The sequence below is a fragment of the Anopheles coluzzii genome, chromosome 2, assembly GCF_943734685.1.
Source record: "Anopheles coluzzii chromosome 2, AcolN3, whole genome shotgun sequence".
Classification (NCBI taxonomy): domain Eukaryota; kingdom Metazoa; phylum Arthropoda; class Insecta; order Diptera; family Culicidae; genus Anopheles; species Anopheles coluzzii.
The window spans coordinates 125,800,574-125,821,795 of NC_064670.1; the positions used below are offsets into that span (position 1 = coordinate 125,800,574).

General features: G+C 38.7%; 4 protein-coding genes across 18 annotated transcripts; 2 read left to right on the forward strand and 2 right to left on the reverse strand.

Moving 5' to 3' along the window:
• LOC120950640 (beta-1,4-galactosyltransferase galt-1) lies at nt 1-2,288 on the forward strand. Of its 3 annotated transcripts, none has more exons than XM_040368854.2 (7): nt 1-239; nt 314-512; nt 586-688; nt 832-1,038; nt 1,111-1,352; nt 1,433-1,834; nt 1,913-2,288. In XM_040368854.2, exons 1-7 carry the CDS (start codon nt 69-71, stop codon nt 2,134-2,136), a joined length of 1,548 nt encoding a protein of 515 aa, XP_040224788.2. In that variant the 5' UTR covers nt 1-68; the 3' UTR covers nt 2,137-2,288. The 3 variants fall into 3 exon arrangements, with proteins under 3 accessions (XP_040224788.2, XP_040224790.2, XP_040224789.2); XM_040368856.2 differs by having other exon boundaries at nt 604-688; XM_040368855.2 differs by having other exon boundaries at nt 2-239; nt 332-512.
• Nucleotides 2,157-8,236, reverse strand: LOC120950639 (hornerin). Of its 5 annotated transcripts, none has more exons than XM_040368850.2 (6): nt 7,861-8,236; nt 6,235-6,605; nt 5,747-5,955; nt 5,552-5,648; nt 3,781-4,452; nt 2,157-2,734 (listed from the first exon to the last, which is right to left on the reverse strand). In XM_040368850.2, exons 1-6 carry the CDS (start codon nt 7,867-7,869, stop codon nt 2,488-2,490), a joined length of 1,605 nt encoding a protein of 534 aa, XP_040224784.2. In that variant the 5' UTR covers nt 7,870-8,236; the 3' UTR covers nt 2,157-2,487. The 5 variants fall into 5 exon arrangements, with proteins under 5 accessions (XP_040224784.2, XP_040224785.2, XP_040224783.2 ...); XM_040368851.2 differs by having other exon boundaries at nt 3,781-4,404; nt 5,720-5,955; XM_040368849.2 differs by having other exon boundaries at nt 5,720-5,955.
• Nucleotides 8,237-12,309: 4,073 nt separating this feature from the next.
• LOC120953354 (chondroitin sulfate N-acetylgalactosaminyltransferase 1) lies at nt 12,310-20,967 on the reverse strand. Of its 3 annotated transcripts, XM_040373210.2 has the most exons (5): nt 20,019-20,967; nt 19,291-19,568; nt 14,278-15,557; nt 14,040-14,188; nt 12,310-13,962 (listed from the first exon to the last, which is right to left on the reverse strand). In XM_040373210.2, the coding sequence occupies exons 3-5, from the start codon at nt 15,482-15,484 to the stop codon at nt 13,333-13,335; spliced, it is 1,986 nt and encodes a 661-aa protein (XP_040229144.2). In that variant the 5' UTR covers nt 15,485-15,557; nt 19,291-19,568; nt 20,019-20,967; the 3' UTR covers nt 12,310-13,332. The 3 variants fall into 3 exon arrangements, with proteins under 3 accessions (XP_040229144.2, XP_049463462.1, XP_040229146.2); XM_049607505.1 differs by having other exon boundaries at nt 19,291-20,967; XM_040373212.2 differs by lacking the exons at nt 19,291-19,568; nt 20,019-20,967 and adding an exon at nt 15,942-16,031.
• On the forward strand, nt 15,942-19,098 carry LOC120953357 (synaptobrevin-1). 7 transcript variants are annotated; one of them, XR_007452171.1, is made up of 5 exons: nt 15,942-16,040; nt 16,568-16,632; nt 16,803-17,125; nt 17,909-18,674; nt 18,758-18,973. XR_007452171.1 is itself a non-coding variant. In XM_040373216.2 (4 exons), exons 2-4 carry the CDS (start codon nt 16,601-16,603, stop codon nt 18,844-18,846), a joined length of 444 nt encoding a protein of 147 aa, XP_040229150.2. In that variant the 5' UTR covers nt 15,942-16,040; nt 16,568-16,600; the 3' UTR covers nt 18,847-19,098. The 7 variants fall into 7 exon arrangements, 6 of the variants coding, with proteins under 6 accessions (XP_040229150.2, XP_040229155.2, XP_040229152.2 ...); XM_040373216.2 differs by lacking the exon at nt 17,909-18,674 and having other exon boundaries at nt 18,758-19,098; XM_040373221.2 differs by lacking the exon at nt 17,909-18,674 and having other exon boundaries at nt 16,836-17,125; nt 18,758-19,098.
• Nucleotides 20,968-21,222: the final 255 nt, after the last annotated feature.

Here is a 21,222-nt window from a genome sequence, read left to right on the forward strand (position 1 = left end):
CGACCTTTTGTTGCTCAGTAAGATAATGCGTTCGGATCGTGAATGTTAGTTGCGATACACAGTATTAAATGCGACCCAAAATGGTTCGAGAAATATCGTACGTTTCCATCAAATCTCGTTCTAAACCAGTGATTTTTGTGCAATCGTTAGTATCAAATCGATTTACGCGAAAATATGGCGTATTGTCCCTAATTCTGTTGACAGCCCTCGGGCTGCTTTATTACCGACGAGTTTTGTTTGTAAGTATGCTTAACCACGCTCATCCCGACGAGTGTGTAAGCGATAGATAAAAAAAAAACAAATCAAAACACAGTTCTGTGATGATTTGCAGCAAAAGTACATCCATCAAACACTACCACTGTATCAGCGTTCCGTATCCTTAACGTTTGGAAATGAAAGCTGGTTACAAGGTGAAGATACAGGAGAACGTGATCACTGGCTACCGATTGGTGAACCGAAAAAAAGGTTTAAAATATATTCAGCTTATTTTGATCCCCGGCTTGAGGTGGTTGGTGAGTATCGGTGTGTGGATTGCTCAGCAACCGAACATGACGTTGCTAACAGCGTTTTCTAACCTGCTTTAAGAGTCCTTCCCTACGCCAGATGGATTTCTACCGTTCGGCAGTGTTCGCATCTTTGCAATATTGCCATTTCACGTACGAAAAGGAGACATATTTTGCAATTTCAGGTAGGCTGCATGGTTCATTTACGTGACATGTGCTATCAGTAACAAAATTTCGAAAAAAGGGTTACCTGTGACTAACACGAGTGTATCTAATTTCTTTTTTTTTTTTTTTGATAATAAACGTGATAACACACACACATCAACAGATCAGATAACACCTATGTAGCGCAACATCAAGCAGACCGGGTTGAAGCGGTTCATGAGCATTGGAATATGGAATTTGCCGCCAGTTATGTGATATGCAAACTTGCCGGAAATATTACTAAACGCGAAGCCCGCCTACCGGACGAGGTAGCTTTAAGCTATCTTTCTGAGCCCAGCATGCGGGAAGCAACCAGCTTTGTTCGTATAAAGTAGGGTAATCAATAGCATGGTAAAGTATAACAGCAGGAAAATTGCATTATCAAACCGCTTCGATGTTGCAGATACCCTACCACGGACCGACTTCTCCGATCTGCTCCCACCCGATCATTGGCTGTTTGCGTTGGTCCATTGCATCACGACTTTGCACATGCTCTTCGAGTGGTGGAATTTTTTGAATATTACCAAATGAATGGAGCAGAACGGTTCTACGTGTATAACAAATCGGCTACACCAGAAGTAGACACCGTGTTGCGACACTATCAAGCCGCCGGACTGGTACAGGTTTTGGACTGGCATTTCGAAGGTTGTAGCAAATATGACTACCTATTTAACGAGGAATTTCTCTATAAATGGAAAGTTAACTCCAAGATTTTACGTTCATAGGATACAAGTTCGAGAGCGAGCTGCGCTACGAGGGCATATTTGTGGCCCTAAATGATTGCTTTTATCGTGCTACAATTGCCGGAGGGTTTAAATACACAGCGATAGTCGATTTTGACGAGCTGCTATTTCCGACCAGTGATAATGAAACGCTTCTGGAGTATTTGCAAACAAAAGACCGATACGATGTGCATTCGTTCAACTTCCAAGGTGTGTTTTTCTACGACATCTATTCGCCTGATTTCTCAAAGGTTCCACCGTGGGCAAACAATACTTACCTCTACACACAGGTGCGTAATGTGCGCACGAAAAACCCTCTTTTACATCACAACCGCAGCAAATATGTGCTGAAGGGTCGCAACGTCTTAGAAGCTGGTAATCATTTTGTCTGGAAGGCGGTAAGAGGTAAGAACCATTATGGTTTAAAGAACCCGTTCACAAAATGATTTGAATTAAGCGCGTTTTCATTAAAAATTATTACAGATACTCACGAATATGCCGTACCGGAAAATGAAGGACTTTTGATGCATTATCGCGATGGCAGCCTGGGCTACGACTTTGAAAACGTTGTACTAGATAACCGAGTCCGGGAGCGGTTTGGAGATGCAATATGGCGAAGGGTGAATGCGCAGTGTGCACTTATCTTTCCTGAGACGACTATGTGTCCCCTAGGAGAACACTATACCCGAACTGCATCAGTTCGATAAAACAGCAAATGCATCACAAGTGATTTTTGAGAGCTTTATTTGACTTATAAATTACCTTATGCCTAAAATGCTACGTACTGGAGGACATAGGTGGGCTTAGAAGATCGTTGGTAGTTGGAAATGAAGAAAAACACACCATCCCTGGACAGAGAGACTGTGTCATTGTTCATTTTCTTGCCCTGTGTTTTAGTTTTACCGTGTTATTCCCTCAGCATCCAGCGTAGATAGAAGGATCTGAGAATTCCGAAGATACTACCGTTGGCTTCTGTTGTGCCAAGCAAGCCGTCTTTGCGCGAGGCTGTTGAATTTATTCCGTATCCTGAGTCATTCTATTGCCACCGTTACCAAGCGTTATGCGTTTGGAGTTTTGTTTTCTGACTCGGTACTTTCGACACTTTCAACAATTCCGTCTTTATCCTTTGGTACATCAGATGCAGAGGATCTATTGTCTGATTTGGCACGCGTATCGCTATCGTCGTCAATAGTTCGTTCGGATTCCTGACCCAAGGAAACTCTATTGCTCTGATTGTTATCACGATCCATCAGGTAGCTGGTGTCCCCTAGTGACGCTGGCCGCGGACGTCCACCATAGGCAACGCTAGTAAAGGAGAAAGTAATATTGCTCTGCTTTTAATGGTTAGGAAATAGGGACATCTTTAATTTAGGGGGTGGGGAACTACTAAAGCATCAAGCGATACCATCGCACAGACTCGTATTCTCCATGACCTAATGGCAATGAAAGTGGATACATTACATAGCGTTTCATTTGTATGGAAGCAATCTACGTCGGTTTGATAATTTGGTTTGTCCTGGTACGCAGTTTAAAAGTTTGTTTATCAATTACAATACGCATACGAACTGATTGAAAAATTCAATATATTCATAAAAAAGCATTCGCATGCTCTGCACAATCACTTAAGTGTAATTTACGCTACCAGAGGAAAAGTAGCGTTATCACAAGGAAAGGTGTCTTTCATAGCGTTACCATTTTCTTCCGATATTTCCTTTCTGTTATGCTGCGTTGCTAAATGACAAGCTTATCAGGTGTGGTGGTGCAAGTGTTTAGCCGCTGCCGCAAAAATCTATCATATAGGACTATGTGATTGTGAAACGATGTGCGTGGGTTGTGAAATGCTGTATATACGCTGATTGATAAGATTATGATTTGAAATAGTTTTATAGAAGAGGTAGTGTTATTGCTACAGAACAAACAATATAAATTACTGCTCGTATTTGTTATTGGAAGTAATGGTGTTTGATACCATCAGCTTATACTTGTTATTTATATTTCGATTGTTTGTTGTGTAATTTGTATTGTTTGTGCTAAAATAATAACATAAATTATTGGTTCTTCGAAGTAAATGTGATGATTTAAAGTGCACTGCTTGTTGTTTAATCTTACCTTTTATACTTAAAACATGTTTCAGTTTGCAATTTTACTAACGAAAGTGCATTGAATCAAGAAAATACGAATTGAAGGTGTAATTTTTCCAGCAATACAATAAAACAGTATATGTTATGAGTTTTGCTATTCTGATATTGTATGTTATGGTTAGTTGCATGTAGTTGCTCCAACTGATTCACATCGATCCTGCATTAGTTCCATGCCAAGCGTTTTAACGACCTAAGACAGATACTACATACCTTTGTTGTCGGTGATCTGTTTCTCGACGACTATCGCTACCACGATTGGTCCCGTACTCATGGGCAGTAGCACTACCTCCTCCTCCTCCTCCTCCTGAATATTGTCCTGGAGCGCTATGAGCCTCACCGTAAGATCCATGAGTGTTAATATTTACCCCAACATGGCCACTGCTCACACCATGGCTACCACTGCCGGAGCCCGTAGTTCCGCTACTAGCGTAATGCCAGCTACCAGCAGAATTGGAGGGTCTTTGAGCACCTGCCCCACTACCATAACTTCCTGCACTGGGCCCCGGGGAGTTGTGTCCAGCGTAAGAACTGCCTTGATTTGTGTGGCCGTGAGAAACTGTTTCTGGGTAGCGATTTTTACAACAGTTTTGCGTATAGTCCGATGGCTCATAATCGGGGCGATCCGATCCAGTGTATTGATGTTGATGATGTGCAGGTGCTACTGGACGATAGTTGGCAGAATTCGCATGATCTGCAGGACGTTGATCGTGACCGTTGTGTTGATCTCCGTAGCCTGATTCCGACGCTTGATGTGAGTGGGCATGGTGTGATGCATGTGCAGACAAGGGGGATGAAGGTGATGATAGTGGTGGTTGTGATGGAGAAGATGGACGACTTGCAAAATAATAACCACGTCCAGAATTATCAAAACCAGAAATTCCTCTGAGGGTTGAAGGAGGATGGGTGTCGATAAAAGTATATATTTATACATGTATATTCAATTCAACATCTGCAACCAATGGATGTTAGTGCATCAAATGTTAAGGTGCTATGTTTTTTTATTCTAGAATTTTTCTACACGTTTTTCTAAATATACACAACATATAAATGATTCTATGATTTTATGATTCTATGTATACAACACATATATGTCAACTATAATATTGCTTCTAACGGACCTATCTGTGCAGAAAATTAGTTGCCTCAATATTGAACAACATAATACTAACTTGTTAGCATTCAACCAACTATTCTCATTGCATTTGCTCATAGTTTAACGCTATAGCCTATATACAACGAACACAAATTAACAAGCAGCATAGATTTAGGAATGATGAATGCAAAGAATAGTATTGTGTATTGTACAAATTTAAATGATGCATGATTAAATAAGAACATATTTGTTAGGTGTCCTCGAAAACGTTACATTGATAAATGGGTTGAAACACAGTCTCAATCGTTGACAGTTAATAAAACACGCAATATTAAATGTCTGATTATGTTTCTCAATTTTTCTTGATGTATTCATTGAATTTGCAAACAGAAGGGATAATTTTTAACGGCTCATTTCATCGGAATGGATGAGATTTCGTTACTGTGATTTACATAAAGTTGTCCTAACAATGCTATTGGCTTTTTTTATTGTTTGTAATATGAAAAACTAGTTAGTTAATAAAATTACGCACTGTATTGTAATATTTGTGGTGACATGCCTAAAAAGCAGTGTTGTTTATGCTTAAAACACGTTTAAGCAAAGAACAGGATTTAATGTTGTTAATCGATCTACACGAGAATAAATGTACAGTTTTGAAAATGCGTAACAGAAAAATGCATATATTTACACAAACCACATTCATAAACAAAGAAAATCATAAAGCCAAGTTGACGTTAATGCACTAATAAATAAAGTTCATTGAATTTGGAATTAAGCATGCTGGTTTACAAAGCACAAGTTATTGTAATACCTCGAGTGAAGGTATAAAGCGACTAATAATAATTATAATAATTATAATAAGGATTGTAGCTGTATGTGGGGTAGTACCTGTATGTTTGATCCCAAGGTCGGAAATTCTTCTGGTCGTACTGTCCACCGTAGCTCATACGATCGTCATAGATACCTTGATTGCCATACATTCGATCTGAATGGGAGTGCAAGCACAGAAAATACAATTACTTTTGCATTTCTATTGGATTTCTAAAATGGTATTACCCCTGTTGTTCATTCCAATAGGACTACCTCCACCACGTTGTGTCATGTAGTACTCGTAATGTGGATCAAGATTATCGTATCCGTTGCCACGATAACCATAGCCGCGCATCATTTCCGGATAGTACGGCATTCGACTGACGCCTCCATCATAGTAGCCGGCTCGCATTGCCATGGCTGGGTAACCATACCCATATCCTCGATCATCTGGACGATTCATATAGCGATCATATTCGTATCTGGAAGAAAAATATCACATTCTTGGTTGGTGGTGAACTGGTTAAAATATAAATTGTTGGTTGTGGTCATTCAAAATGGGTCAATACGATTTTATCATCGTTTCAATTGTAAACTTCAGTTATCTTTGTTTAACCATCAGTAAATCAGAAATCTTTACGCACACTAATTCTGTCACTTCACGTCTACAGGTTTGAGGAAAAACTTTTCCGAACATACAAGGTAAAGATGGATGAATGTATCCCAATTAGAACTGCTCACCATTAATCCCTTTAACTTACCCCATATACGGAGACTGTCGATATGATCCCGAGTACGATGCGTGCATTCCTGCACCCCGGTAACGATCATCAAAGCTTTCCGGACGATAGTACCAGTTTCGGTCATCTTCTATTGGACCCATACCACTGTAGTATCCTGTAATACCAGTAGGGCGTCCATAGCTGCGCATATCGCGTTCATATCCTGGTCCACAATTTGAACAGTGTCTTCTTGAGTTGTAGTCATCTCTGGCACTTCGATAAAGGCTACCGAGAGATGTAGTGGGCAATGGTGGCGGAACGTTGATGAGCTTTGCTGACGTTACAGTACTTTCGGCGGCCAGGTTAGCACGTGCTAGGTGCACCACCAGTAGAAATAGTGCTCCAGTAAGCTACCGTTTATGATGGAAAAATGGTGATGAATACATAAGAAAGATCTATTCAAAATTCTACAGCAAATAATTTGGCACTAAAATTATCAATTTAATTCGTATGACCTTCTCGTCATTACAAACCGATCTGTTTTTTGTTGTTTTTTTTTTGTTTTTTTAAATTATACTTAGAGGCAATGAGATATGTCGATGATAAAATAGTCAAATTGGGCAATTGAAAATTAAACTACACCCACATGCAAGCACCCTCGCAGCCATGGGCAAAGTAATATAACGTTTCACTCATTAATGATGTCCAGTCACAATTGACGTATCACCCCACATATGCCCCTAGTGCCCCTGCTAGGTCCACATCCGACCATATGAATCTATGCATGGTTAATAAAGCGTATCATGCGTACACGAGCACGTTTACGTAAGTTTGACAAAAAAACAACGAGCATGTCTCCTCACAGCCTATTTCTACTACATTCTAAACGATCAACGACATGAATGGTCTCGCAGAACATTTGAATGTTAAAGTTGGAATGACAAAGGAAAATGAATTCGTTCCGTTGTTCTGGCGTAAGAGTAGCAGATTTTGTTTGATGTAATATGTAGTGAATAAAATTACGCTATTAAGAGTCCAAAACCTTACAACAAGTGGGTCATTTTTTGTTTTGGTGGGTGAAGGTGAAAAAAATACTGAAAAGGTGAAGTGGATGAGAAGATTCACCATATATGTATGCTATCATATATATAGTTTTGTGTCGACTGTATTACTTTATTGCCATGCAGTTCACTTACGGCTGTTCCGAACTTGCCACGAAAGGAGTCGCAATTTCTCTCTAGTCGTTGTATTGTATGGTATCCCAACATACAGTAGCTTATTTTGAACAATCGGACACTGTCACAAAACGATCCCATGTAAGCTTACAGCAATAATCGTGGAAATTGTATTGAAAATAATAGATTTCACGCTCCATTTACTCTATTACACACCATTCGCGAAATCACAATTGACAAATACGGAAATAATGTCTGTCCTAGTGTAGTGTGGGCTGAATGAAGCACATAAAATCATGGAGACATACTTAAGTACAACTTTGACGTACACTTTAAAACTCTACTCTAATGACAGCGAAACAACGATTTCACATCTCTTATAGTGAGCACGAACAATATATTTACGTTTATATATACATATTCATGTATTACACGTCTCTAGATTAACCTTATTCGTTTTTCAGTTTCGAGAAATACTTCACAAACTTACCTTGAACATGTTGTTGATTTTAGTTGAAAATATTTAAAGTAACGTAGTTTTTGTATCAGTTGGTATCAAATCTTCGCTTGATATTTTTTCAATTTCCACGCGATTCAGTATCATTTGGGAACTATAATTTTCACAAGACCCGTTCACGGACACGCGACTGAATGAATTGCGATGAAACCTAGATGGTGTGGGAATTTTTTGCGAAATACTTCGTCACACAAAACTTGGCTCTTCAAGTACACTAACCGTTCCCAGGTAACATAACGCACAAAACTCAAACACTTCACGCTGACACAGGCACATAACAAAAGTCTGGCTCCACCAAATGTCCGCCACAGCCGACGATCGACAGTGGAATCGAGCAAGAACTTTCCTGGACAAACCATTTTATATAATACCCTCTTAATTTGAGTCCATCATCATCACCCCGCACACTAGTCTGGTGGAAAACCGACGGAAGGGTGGGGGGGTGGGGGATTTTGAAGCAAAAAGCAAACCTTTTTCTCGCGATACACTTTTTAACCCTGTTCCCTATCTACCTTTTGTCACGTTCTCTACCCGACAGTAACACCAGAAGAGAGAAGTGTTTATGTTTTGTTTCATCTCACTGAACAATGCCATTTGTGCCTGAAATGTGTGGTATGTTAGAGACAGAGAGAGAGACACAGAGAGAGAGAGATATGGATAGAGAGGGAGAGATATGTCCACCTTATTTAGCTGGTTTGTGTTATTCCTTATAATTACATTCCAACATACATCACATAAATAGTTGTGGCCATAAGCTAGTAGACCGTAGTCAAAAAATAGTTCTACCCTCTCTGTGTAGCGTGTGTATGAAAATGGTAGAAAAAGAGGAAGAGAAGAAGGATCATTGTGCCAAGTTCACAGACCGCAACTACTAACCCTTGCCGGAATGAGCCGCATATTGCCCTCGAGCATGTAAAATCCAGTCAATGATTATCATTCTCCGATGATCGCAACGCCGTCGTCCAGTCGTACAGTCAAATGCAACGGTGACGACCTCTCCGCGTTCTATCCGGTTGCGCATAGACGCGTGAAAATCAACACGCCACCGCATGGGTTGCGGGTGGAACTGCCGCAGTGTGTTTAGCTTATTGCGGTCATTAGCATTTTCACTTCGTCATATTCGTTTTCCATCGTATTTTGTGGGTGTACTACCGCCACGTCAGGTAATCATCAGGTACGCTGCCTCTGAGAGGGAGCCTCGAAAGCACTGTACAATGTCATCCCCCCGAACCTGTACGAGCAATGTCCGACAGAGGATGTGAAGCCTACCGTGTCACAAACCGTAGTAAACTGCGGTTGTTGAACTACAGTTCAGAAAATCATCTTTTCTTTATCACCATTTACTTAACCAATTCTTGCTTTGTCACATAATAAGAGTCACGCAAAATGTTCGAATATATTTCATGGCATTTTTTTAGCACACAAAATGCAGAGTCTTCCTCATTGCGTAGCATACTAAACATTGATGCGTTCTTTGAACTTAAATAAATTATTTTTACACCGTGATATCGGATGTTGGGTAAATCTGATCCAGATTCATGAATCTGAATGAATATTTGGAATGATTCAATGAATCTGAATCTCGATTGGAAAGATTAATGAATCTCAAACATTCATGAATCTCAAAAGATCTCAAAAGATTTATGAATCTCCAAAGATTCTTGTATGTCGAAAGATTAGTGACTCTGAAGGGATTCATAAGTCTCTAATAATTCATAGAGCTTTAGCTTTTAACTATTCTGCTTCATGGCGTAACTATCTATGTGGTCATGCCAGCCTATACAAGCTTTCGAGACTTCTTGGCAAGTACCACGCAGCCGGATAGTTTGTTTTGCAATGGGGAGACGGTCCATGCTATGGGGAGGCTTGAACCCATGACGGGGATGTTATAGGTAGGATTGGGAAAACTCAATATTTTGAAAATCGTATACTTCTAAAGAATCAAATATCCCTAGAGATATATGAATTTTAATGGATTTGTGAATTTTGTAGATTCATGAATCATTCGAAATTCATGAATCTTCAAAGATTCATGATTCCTTGGAGACTCATAGTTAGAATATTAGAGATACATATTTATTTAGAATATTTATATTCATGAATCTTTTAAAAATTCATGTATCGTTGAAGATTCGACTCGAGAAATCAACGAAAGATTCATGAAACCCAACACTAATGCGCTATGATGTTACTGAAACCACTGGTTTCTAAACACTATATTGTGGAACCCTTTTTATCGATCAGTTGTGCACCATTACACAGCATAATAGTATTTTCAATTGAACTGTTTCACTGTTTAATCCAATTTGATGATTGTAACATTTAATATTTCCAAACATCATGTTGTTGATATTGGACCGGAAGCGTTTGGCTGAAAGCTCATACTGCATCTTCTTCTTCATTGGCACAACAACCGCTGTCGGTCAAGGCCTGCCTCTGTACCCACTTGTGAAGTGAGCTTGGCTTTCAGTGACTTATTGTTACCATAGCAGGATAGTCAGTCCTACGTATGGGGGCACGGTCAATTCGAGGGTTGAACCCATGACGGGCATATTGTTAAGTCGTACGAGTTGACGACTGCACTACCAGACCAGCTCACACTGCATATGTTTCGATTATCCTCTCAAGCAACAAAATCAACATGCTCTCTCGCTCTGTCTGGTTTGATCGTCTGTTGGGTAGAACAAGAGAGCATGTTGATTTTGTTCGTTGGGCTGTTAAATTTTTACGCTCATCGTTACATGAATCCGGATTATTCTATTGAAAAAAATGGTTTAACCTTCTTCCGTAACCATGCGCCTCTCAGGGGTCCATCGAAGCGTTGCGCAAGTCCGTTGACATTTTAACTGCTGGCGGACAAGGAGTCCATGGAGAAAGAGTGCAGGGATGGAGGAGGCGTAGAGAAATTTTGAAATCAGGTTGGTTCTGCTAACGTATCTAAACACATATGTACATACATACATACAGCGAGACGAGCAACGAATATTGTGAAAATAGGTTTTCCACTCTCAACCGGAACTAAATGGATCAATCATCATTGATAACCGCTACGGACGAATCATGCGAGATCATCATCAAAGATGTAACATACATGTGTGTGAGTACCTATGTGGATGTTTGTTAGCATTATGTGCGGCTGCGACAAATTTAGTTCATGATGATGCTCTCTACCATGTTGTGAGGCGAAACAAATCAAAAATGTTAATCTATTTCACTACTCCAATGTACTCATGCCCCAGATTTAAAAAAAAAAACCCAACTGAAATGTTTTAAACATGAAAAAATGAAGGTGTGAAAAGTTACTGCAATTACTACACAAGCACGACAAAAAAAACGTTTTATTTAATTCTCCCTTATCGTGCTTTCTGCATCACTGCCTGTGTGTAATAATCATTCGTCTTGAAATCCCACAATGCTGTTTTCAAGTTCATCCCATTTTCTCCTATCATTCGAAATGATGTTGCGTTTACCTCCCTTCATTCGGTGGCTGTTTGTCTTCGCTCTGAAAACGCTTGTCTCATTTGTCTGATGCTGTCGACGCAGAAACTAAACTCGTCACTTTCAGTACTTCCACTATGCACCATATTTCCCAGAACCTTGAAATCAGGTGACCCCTGCCAGGTGCCTTTAACCTTCGAATCGTGTGTACTTTTGTTGTGAAGGAACAGCCGACCACCCAAATTCTGGCAGCTATGAATTTAATTTGCTTACGGTAGCAGAACGGAAACAAAGCAATTTCAACGTTCCGAATGCTTCCGAAATTTGAATGCCGCTAACTCAACAACGAATAAAAAACGAATTATCAAATGGGTGTTATAAAACTCATCCCTACCTTTAAGCATGTGGGTGTTCACCACATGTCTCATCACTTGTTGTATTGAGTAAGTTAATAGGAATAAAGACTTCCAGATAAAATCCATTCTAGATTAACAAAATTGACTTGTCTCATAGTATTGTAATATTGTGTCAACTAAGTACCCACGAAATGTTTTGTGATATTTGTAAACGAAATTGTAGCGACAGTGAATTATTAATTTTAACCATTTTACCTATGTAGCTAATGTGAAAATGCAAATAATGTGTTTAATAATGGTGTGAAAGCAAAATAGTTCCTTATGTCTGTTTATTTATATCTGGTTATTTATCTTTGGCTTTGTTTTGTGCAGTTATAATTATAAACTGTTTTAGCACTGATAGTTCGCTTACTGTTTTCTTTCATCGCGCAATAAATTACAATCGATTGCATTTTTCTTTTTTGTTGGGAAATTGTTAAACATATCAGAAGGAAAACTAAAGAAGTATGCCGTACTTATGTGGCGGTCTACGCTATTATCGTAAAAATTTGTGGATCGTTGATGTTATGTTTCATAAAGTTTTACGCAACAATTGAATGGTATATACAGTTCGACAGCGGATGTACTATTCTTGTTTATTTCATTTCAATTTTATTTCATCTTTGAACAATTTCCATACCCTATGATATGATTATCGTCACTATCAAAATAAAAGAAAATAGTAAATTAGTAATGTTTATGTGCCCATACTGCCTAACAAACCTCAGGTTTCAAAGGCCTTCATTTGAAATTCAATTTGGAATGAATGCACTGTGGCATGTTTGTTTCTTTACGATTCTATGCTCCTACGGATAATTGTATAACTGTTGTAACGTTAGAACATTTCTTTTGCGCACTATTCAAATTTTCTCACTCACACACAGCATACATCATGTATTCTGGAAAGTCATGAAAAATAAACATAATAGTTAATGCAAATTGTGAGCAGCTACTAGTCTTACTACTTAAAACTAGGTAAAAACTGTTTGGATTTGAACAAGTTATAAGCTATTATTTAATAAGTAATGTGAAATAGCCGTTAGTACTGAATAATCAATTGCGGTTGATACAGCTAAGTAAGTTAACAAAGCAAATATATTTAATCAAGTGTAAATTCTTTTTCATTCTTAACTATCGCACTATTATCTTTCCAGTTATATTTTATGTATGAGTATTTAAATTAACTCATGCATTGCCAAAAATCAATCCAACGACTCATATCAATGTAAACTTCAAAAAAGATTTCGCCTATGACATTTTTATAATTAAAAAAAAACGTTCATTATTAAACAATCCTATCCTCAGCATCCTACTGAATAAAAAACGTCCTTACTGTGTGTGTTATTTATATGCAGCGCTATGTACATAGAACTCAACTGATAATATCCTTTATCGATCGGCATTGTCAGGATTGTACATTTGGCGTGAAATGAATAATCATAATAGATGACACATGTATTGTTCTTTCCGTCCTTTACCATCAGGGATTATACGCAAAATTAATTAAAGTTGTCAAATTCAGAAGAGGATACAAAGGATCATTATCGATGTCATTGCCCCAATGCTAAAATTCCATCCTCCATATGCTCTCCTGATGCTTTGTCATGAACGATCATGTAGCCTTCTTACTGTCGATGCCTTTATTTGGTGTCCAGCTCGAACCGTTCGGAACCATTACACTATCTCTAATGGAATTCGTGGGACTATGAACGAAAGGATTATCCGGATGAGTAAGGTTAGTTTTGGTCGTAGATGACTCTTGGTTTAGTTTGGCACCCTGTGCTAATATGTATTCATTGGCCGCGATATCATCCCGGAAGGCTAGAAATCCTAGTTGTGCGTGTGATGCTTCATTGAGTGCTCGTGACCGAATGCAGGCCCGGTATTGGTCGAGAGTAAGCCGTTGATTTGAGGTGACGGACATCACTGGACCGGTACACACCTTCGGATGCCAAATATGAAAGACTCCAGGATCGGTAGCTCTTATCACTTTTATATGTGATCTCACGTACTTTCGATAAAGCATCACATCCTCTCCACCCCAACCAATGATCTCCTCGTCAAAGCCTCGAACTCGTAAAAAGTCAGAGCGATATTGACAAGTCATACCGTAACCAAAATCCCGCCAAAATCCGGAATCCTTCGAAATGACTAGCTGGTCAGTCTCGGGAGGCACATCTTTGCCCTGTAGTGTGTACACGACATGAGGATTATAGAGACTGAAGACAACTGGATAATAGACCTGAGACGTTTGGAAACACTATAATTAGTTGCCACTCTAAGGACTGACGAATGTTGATGCTAATATGTAATAGTTACCTTTTTATTTGGCTTGGTGTTCCATCTACATCTATCTAGAAACTTGGCGCTAAAAACGATATCTACATCACACATGAATAATAATATGTCGTTGTTTTTATCTGCCTGTGAACTCCACACATTTTCTGCACCCACTCGCAACGCCTTGGCTGTGAAGTAAAAAGTGCACACCAAGCATGATTGGTTTGTCATGAATTGTTATAAATATTCGACTGTTTTCGGCCAGTGTCTAGCTTACCTCTGGAGAACGTTTCATTTAATGCGAGCAGCTTCAAATTAGAGTTCGTAGCTCCGCTGTTTTTCATTCCGATTACTCTACTCATAATTGTACGTGCCTCAGCTAAGCCTTCCTCGCCGAAATACACGACAGTAAGGTGTACACGTTTATCGTGTTTGAGCGCGATCTTTACGTATTTCTCCATAAAGCTTTGAAACGTGCTGGTGCGTCCGGACAAGGGCAGGATAATGTAAATTATTTCCTTTTCTTGGTGTTTTGAATACGCTTCCAGTTGGACTGTCTGCAGTGAGGCAAAGGGTCGCATGACTATAAGCTTCGTAGTACCATGTGATTCGTGATGCTGTGCAATCTGTTGCTGTTGCTGACTGCGATTAGCGGATTCCTTCGTGCGAAAGTACAGCTCGTACTGTGTACCAGTAGTTGGCTCGTTTCGATAAATACCTTCGATAAAGTCGTCCAAAGTGTAACGCTGCGCTGACGAACTTGCATTACGATTGAGCGTCTCCAGCGCCTTATTCAGTGCACTTAGAATATCTTTTCTTTTGTAGCCGATTGGTTTTTCTACCACTCGCTTTCCTAACCCAAGCTCGATTGGATAAACACGGCTAAATGTGAAGTGGTTGAACGGGATTAGTTCGTACTCATTGTTTAGAGGTAAGCCGTGCAGTATTTCGGCTGAACCAACTTGACGTCGTATGAACGCCGTGCAGTCGTGTAACATTTGCGATGTTTGAGGAGCATTAGCAACTATTGCGCTACTATCGTTTGACAAAGAGACTGCTGCCTCAACAACGTTTGGTTGAACCATGCCCATTCCGGCGTTGGTTAGCCCGTTTTTCAACTGCAAGATCTGAAGCTTCAACGCTTTTATTTCAGCGGTCAGTTTCGCTACCTCCTTAAGGTTTTCTTCTTCACGTTGTTGCAGCATTTGCATGTAACCGTTCTGCTGTTGTTCAGCATCTGCTTGGTAATGGTTCTGTTGTAGGGAGAATTCGACAGCCATTGGTGGTAGTTTTCGATCAGAAAGATAGTAGTTTTCAGCATCAGCTTCAGCATCGCTAGCAGACGCGCTAACGATTGATCCATTTTCTTTTACAATTAGTCCTCCCAAGCCGCAGCGAGTTAGTACCATCAGCGAAATTAGCGTGATGGACGATATGAGCAGCAACAGTCTGGCGAACAGCTTGGAACCCAATATGCGCACCATTCTTACAACTCACGTGAAAAATCCGCTATTCATTGGGAAATAGTGTACTACACTTTCACTAACATATTTGAACCTGTTAAAGAAAACAAAATTGGTATACGATTATAGCTGGCTTTACATTTGCCATTGAAGCTATGCTATGCTATGATTTAAACTGCATTTTTTAATTTGAAATGTTCACATTGAAACATATACATGTTGAAATGTTTCAAATTTAGTACATTTGGTACGAACAAAATCGCGCTTCTGATGAGACGTTCGTGTATATTTCAATAAATGACGTTTCATTTAATTAAATGTGAATAAATCAGAGGCACCGAAACAATACAGTTTGAATCATAAAAACAGCACAATAAAACATTATTCAAAATGGTCGAAAAGCTTAAAAATAAACATTCCATCACACCTTTGTGACCACGGTAATCACATGACAAACTGCGCGAAGCTATGATCCTACCTCTCGTACATACACTTCGATTGGGTGTGCGCGTGTGTGAGCTCATCAACTTGTTTTTCAGCGATCCGTGAATTTGTGGATTAACGTTCCTTGTACAAGGTAAAAGCAATAATAACTTATAGGTTAAACGTAATTTTCACTGTTTTTATACAACAAACGTTATGATTCGAGAGTATTCTAAAGAAGCTGTCTAGAAACTGGAAGCTCGTTAAGAGAAAAAAACACCTAGGCCTCGTCATTGTATGACATCGCACAGAAAGACAGGAATGGGTGTGAGTGTGTGTGTGTGCGTGCGTGAGGCAATTTTCATTGGTTGGTAGACAGTACAGCGTTTGTAACATTCATTCCTTCCAGCTATGAATCATTAGCTTTAATAATGATCCGAATGTCTACATACGTTATCGCTGTTAAACATCACAACTGTTGCTCCGATAATAAGAAGTAAAACATTTTTCCCACTTTCTGAGTGTGGTACTAAACTGCAAGTAAATTAAAGTTTATCGGATGTGAAAACATTTTAACGAATTTACTTCAGCTAGTACAAATGATATCTATTATAGCACCATTGCAGACGGCCGAGGACCTTACGTGGCGGATCAGTAACAGATTGTTTGATTATTTTCCAGTTTCCTACTTAACTGCGATACGAAACGTTAACGATGTCGACACCTGAAGCTGGAAACTCAAATGGGTAAGAATGAACATTAACTTTTCGGGTAGTTGTGTTGGGATGTAGGTTTTTCTAAAAACATCTAACGCAGACCGTAACAATAACCGTAGTTTGCAATGCATGGGGTAAAATGTTAGCTAAACTAATCGTTATTCCATTTCGCTGGCTTTCGACCACCTTTGATTAATCAGTTTTCCTAAATTACCGCCTCCGCCTACGGACAGTACGCAGCCGGCTGGAGCCAACGCATCCAACAATGCTACCACCAATCGATTGAAGCAAACGCAGGCCCAGGTCGATGAAGTAGTTGGAATTATGCGTGTTAACGTGGAAAAGGTGTTAGAACGCGACCAAAAACTTTCGGAATTGGATCAGCGGGCCGATGCCCTGCAGCATGGAGCATCGCAATTCGAGCAACAGGCCGGCAAACTCAAGAGAAAACAATGGTGGGCCAACATGAAGATGATGATCATCATGGGTGTGATTGGCGTGGTTCTGCTAATAATTATCATTCGTAAGTTATTTTATCTTCTATGTAAGACTTGTTTCTGGAAATAGGGTGGTTGTATTGTTGATTTCATGTAACAGACCATGGAGGTTGGCGTTGTTGTCTTCTGTATCTTGTGTGCATAGCGGTTCCGAAAAGCTCCAATCATTTTGTACTATTTTCTTATATTTAATGCTTAATTCATAGTCTCGTATTGGCAACGCCTTGCGAATTAGGGTTAAATAATTCGTTTTGGGCTTCTTGAGCACTACTCATATTTTGTGCTGCTTTCTTTTTTTTGACACTTTGTCGCATACAGTTGAAATCGAACTATGGTACAAGATTAAACTAATACGTGCCCTTTTCAACGTATTAAAAAATGCAGCAATACTTAGTGTTGACTGCGGTGTTTATGCGGAGTGCTGTATGCGGTGTTGATCTCGATTGTTGGTAAATGTATTTGCAATAAGATTAAGCAGTACTTTGATTCAGTGGTTAATTCAATAATGTATGAGTTTTGTGTACTTGTTTTTTTCGTTTATCGCTTCCAATCAATGTGACTGACGAATTGTTTTATTGATTTGATCTATAGACTGTAAAAAAAAGTCTAATATATACAACGGGCCTACGCTAAAGATTCGTTATGTTTCTTGATATATAATTACAATATCAACTTCAATGGTTAAACCACTATCTATAACAAAATGCTCAACAGACCCATTATCAATATTCACACTCATCCAATTATAGTTCGTTTTTGTGTTGTTGCCTTTCATCGTCACATCATTTTTTTTTATCTTTTCGTTTCAGTGTCCATCATTTATTAAGAAACATTTTATTTTGCATTATTATATATACTCAGATATTTGTTCTTAAATCGATACATACATCTTTGTTGCAACGGCGAGGTTTGAAAAACATATTTGTGATATATCTTTGTCACACCGTTTAATACTACGCGAGGGTATACTTGAATAGACGTTCCAACAAAGGACTAATACCAGCTTGTTCTACAATTATTTTCTCTTCGTTAACTATCATAGATGAATCCAATGTTGTTTTTAATTTTAACACTAGAGTTATCCAGTAATAGCGTATGTGCAACAAGGACATTTTCACTTTTCAAATGTATATTTAACGTTACATGTTATCTGCTGGAAATTCACGAATGTTTATGATGCAATATATCATAGGTAAATAGACGTATAAAATCCACAAATGTCTATGTTTCATTACAAGTTACAGGCTTATATTTGAAGTATAGAAATGTATATGTATAAAGAAAAACATTGACTGCGATTCGTAAAGATATCACGTGGTTTGGAATATATCTACGCTTTGATGCATTGTTACATTTAAATCGCTATCAGAGATATGTTGTTCATATGAAGCTTCGGAGTTGTGTGTAAGGGAAACGTTCCAATTTGAGTACCAACCATCTTTTTTCGTGTTTTGTTTAAGATTAATTGAATTAAATTCATTTTTTACGTCTATTTGTTGGGATTGAATGTTATTGGAAAAAGGTGATGGTATAAAATATATGCATCATGGATTACATTTCAAAATGAACAGCGAGGTATGCATACAACTGTGTATTAGGTATAGAAAATAAACCTTTTGAATGAACGTATATCTAATACGTTTGATATTCTTCCACAGTTTGGATTGTTCCCAGTGGAGGCTCTTCCAGCTCACCATCAGTTGAAACGACTACAACGGTCAAGGAACAGGTAACGGAGCCGGCATGAATCCAAAGAAAACATACATTTTAGGGGGGGGAATGGTATTCCTATAAATTATCAAGAATTATGAAATTGTGTTGATGCATTTTCTATGAATGAATGGATAACTGTGCCGACTTATTGTTTAATTTTATTCCTTTGTCAACTGTTTAGCTTATTTTTACATTCTACACTAATCTTTTATTGGCATAGTGATTTTAAATGTTTTAATTCACGACAATAAAGACTTATAAAACGGGAATATTGAATATTAACAAAGCAATAAGAAGTATAACAGACATTTCTAATGTTCGATATCACACATAAGGCATTTTATTTCCTACCACTTTGGTGTTATTTATATTGTCAGCTGGTTGGGAAGATTTATTAAGTAGATAATGTAGATCTAACTAACTGAAAATTGATTTAAATAGTTGAAAAAAAAAACTCTGTTTTTTTTTTAACACTCACCTATTAGATTCCCGCCAGCCAGTGTTACAAAGCATGCTTCTAATGAAAACGCTCCACGGTGTAGATTGATTCTCCGCCTCAAAGCGGCAGCTAGCTGTACATAGTTAGAATTGAAAACGTGCTGTTGACTCTTTTACACCACCATCACTCGTACTCTCGTACCCAATGTTGTTAGGAAGCTTGTAAAAATCACTTTACTCTGCATCATTCAATTCATCTCTCTTCCTTTCTCTTGTTTCTCATGCGATACCGCGCATGGAAATTCGGTCCTCTGGATCCTGGCAGTAAAATCCCCAAAATAGTAGCAAAGTTATTCATTCAATCAATATTGTGCTTCGATTTCTCTTAGTTCTCCGAACAAAAAAAAAAACATTCTTTAGCATTGATAATGAGGGAAATGGAAGGTTAAACAAAGCCGTAAACATTTAACTTAGATTAAACATTCGAACTGACATTAGTGTGTCACGAACTATTACACACGGCAAACTTTTCGACAGGATGTCAATTAATTATTCATACTCCAACCACAGTAAAGGTGTCGCTTGCAGTAAGTCACATTTTACACTAACCACTTTATAGAATGAATGAAAACCACAACATTTATGGCTGGTTTTTACGGTTTTGTTGAATACACCATTCATTACTCTACTAGCACGCTAATGTTTTGTTGCATACTTTGTATGCAAACAGTGAAGAAGCATAGGTAACGCATAGGTTAAGTTAACTACCCTAGCAAACAAACAATCCGTTCGTACGGAAGTAAAAACACACAGTTAGATCGAAACGATATTGATGCACAAAACAAGAACCACACTTTGTGAAAAATTGCCAGTAACTAGCGCAAGCAAATGGTGTACCACTTTCTAGTCAGGTTGTTCGTGCTTGGGCCGTTCTCTCGTCCTGTCACAATCACGCAATGCTGGTAATATTTTCATTCAAAAATCGCTTGCGCTTAAGAGAAGGAAGCAATACTCGAGAGAGTTTTAACAGCCATAAGGCTTCCAAAACCAAAAGCAGAGAGAATTTTTGTTAATACTGTAGCATCTATACTCTACGTTGAGAGTTTTTAGACGTTTTACTGCAGGATTTTGACACAGCTAAAGAGCAAATGCAGCAGTTCTGTTGAGAAATATCAGAGTGGTTCATTAATATAACGTACTGCTGCAGCAATCTGAAATAAATATGTGTTGGTAAAACGAATATCAGCTGATACTTGCCTGCAGGAGCATGTAAACAACAGCTGTCGCCTATTTATGCTGAACGCAGGGGAGGGTAATGTTGTGTACCTCCATCAATATGCTATGTTACGTTCAATGTGCGCTTTTACTGCGTATGTGCCTATGCTCCTGATTTATGTATTTTATTGCTATTCCATTTTATTGTGTACCTGAATGTTGCTAAAAGGTATAAGGCACACAAGATTATTTTATTCTTGGGATGTGTAAAGTCGGTATCTTCTCCATTTTATTGTCTTAACGACCTACGCGGTCTACCGGTCTATACAAGCGTTCGAGACTTATTGAGTACCAAGCAGCTGGATAGTCAGCCCTTTCTACGAGCGGACTGTCCATATGAGGCTTGAACCCACGAAAGTCGTTATAAAGTTATTTTTTCGAATGATTGAAAGCAGTACTTACTGTAGTACATGATTACAATCGCATGGTATTCATTTTTAATTCATCATTTCATCCGATAGATAGTGTGTATTTTATGCCTGTATACCTGCAGCAATATTTACACACGTGCCGAGGTTACTAAATCAGCCCTTTCTAGGTATCTTGGCTCAGATGTGTAGAGCACAACTATATAATGTAAACGGAACGACGATGACATGCCTTGTGTAAACCTTGTGACATGCCAACCAAAATACAGAAACAGCAACGAAAGAGATGACCGTGAAAATCAGCTATAGAAGACAGAGATAGTATGTTT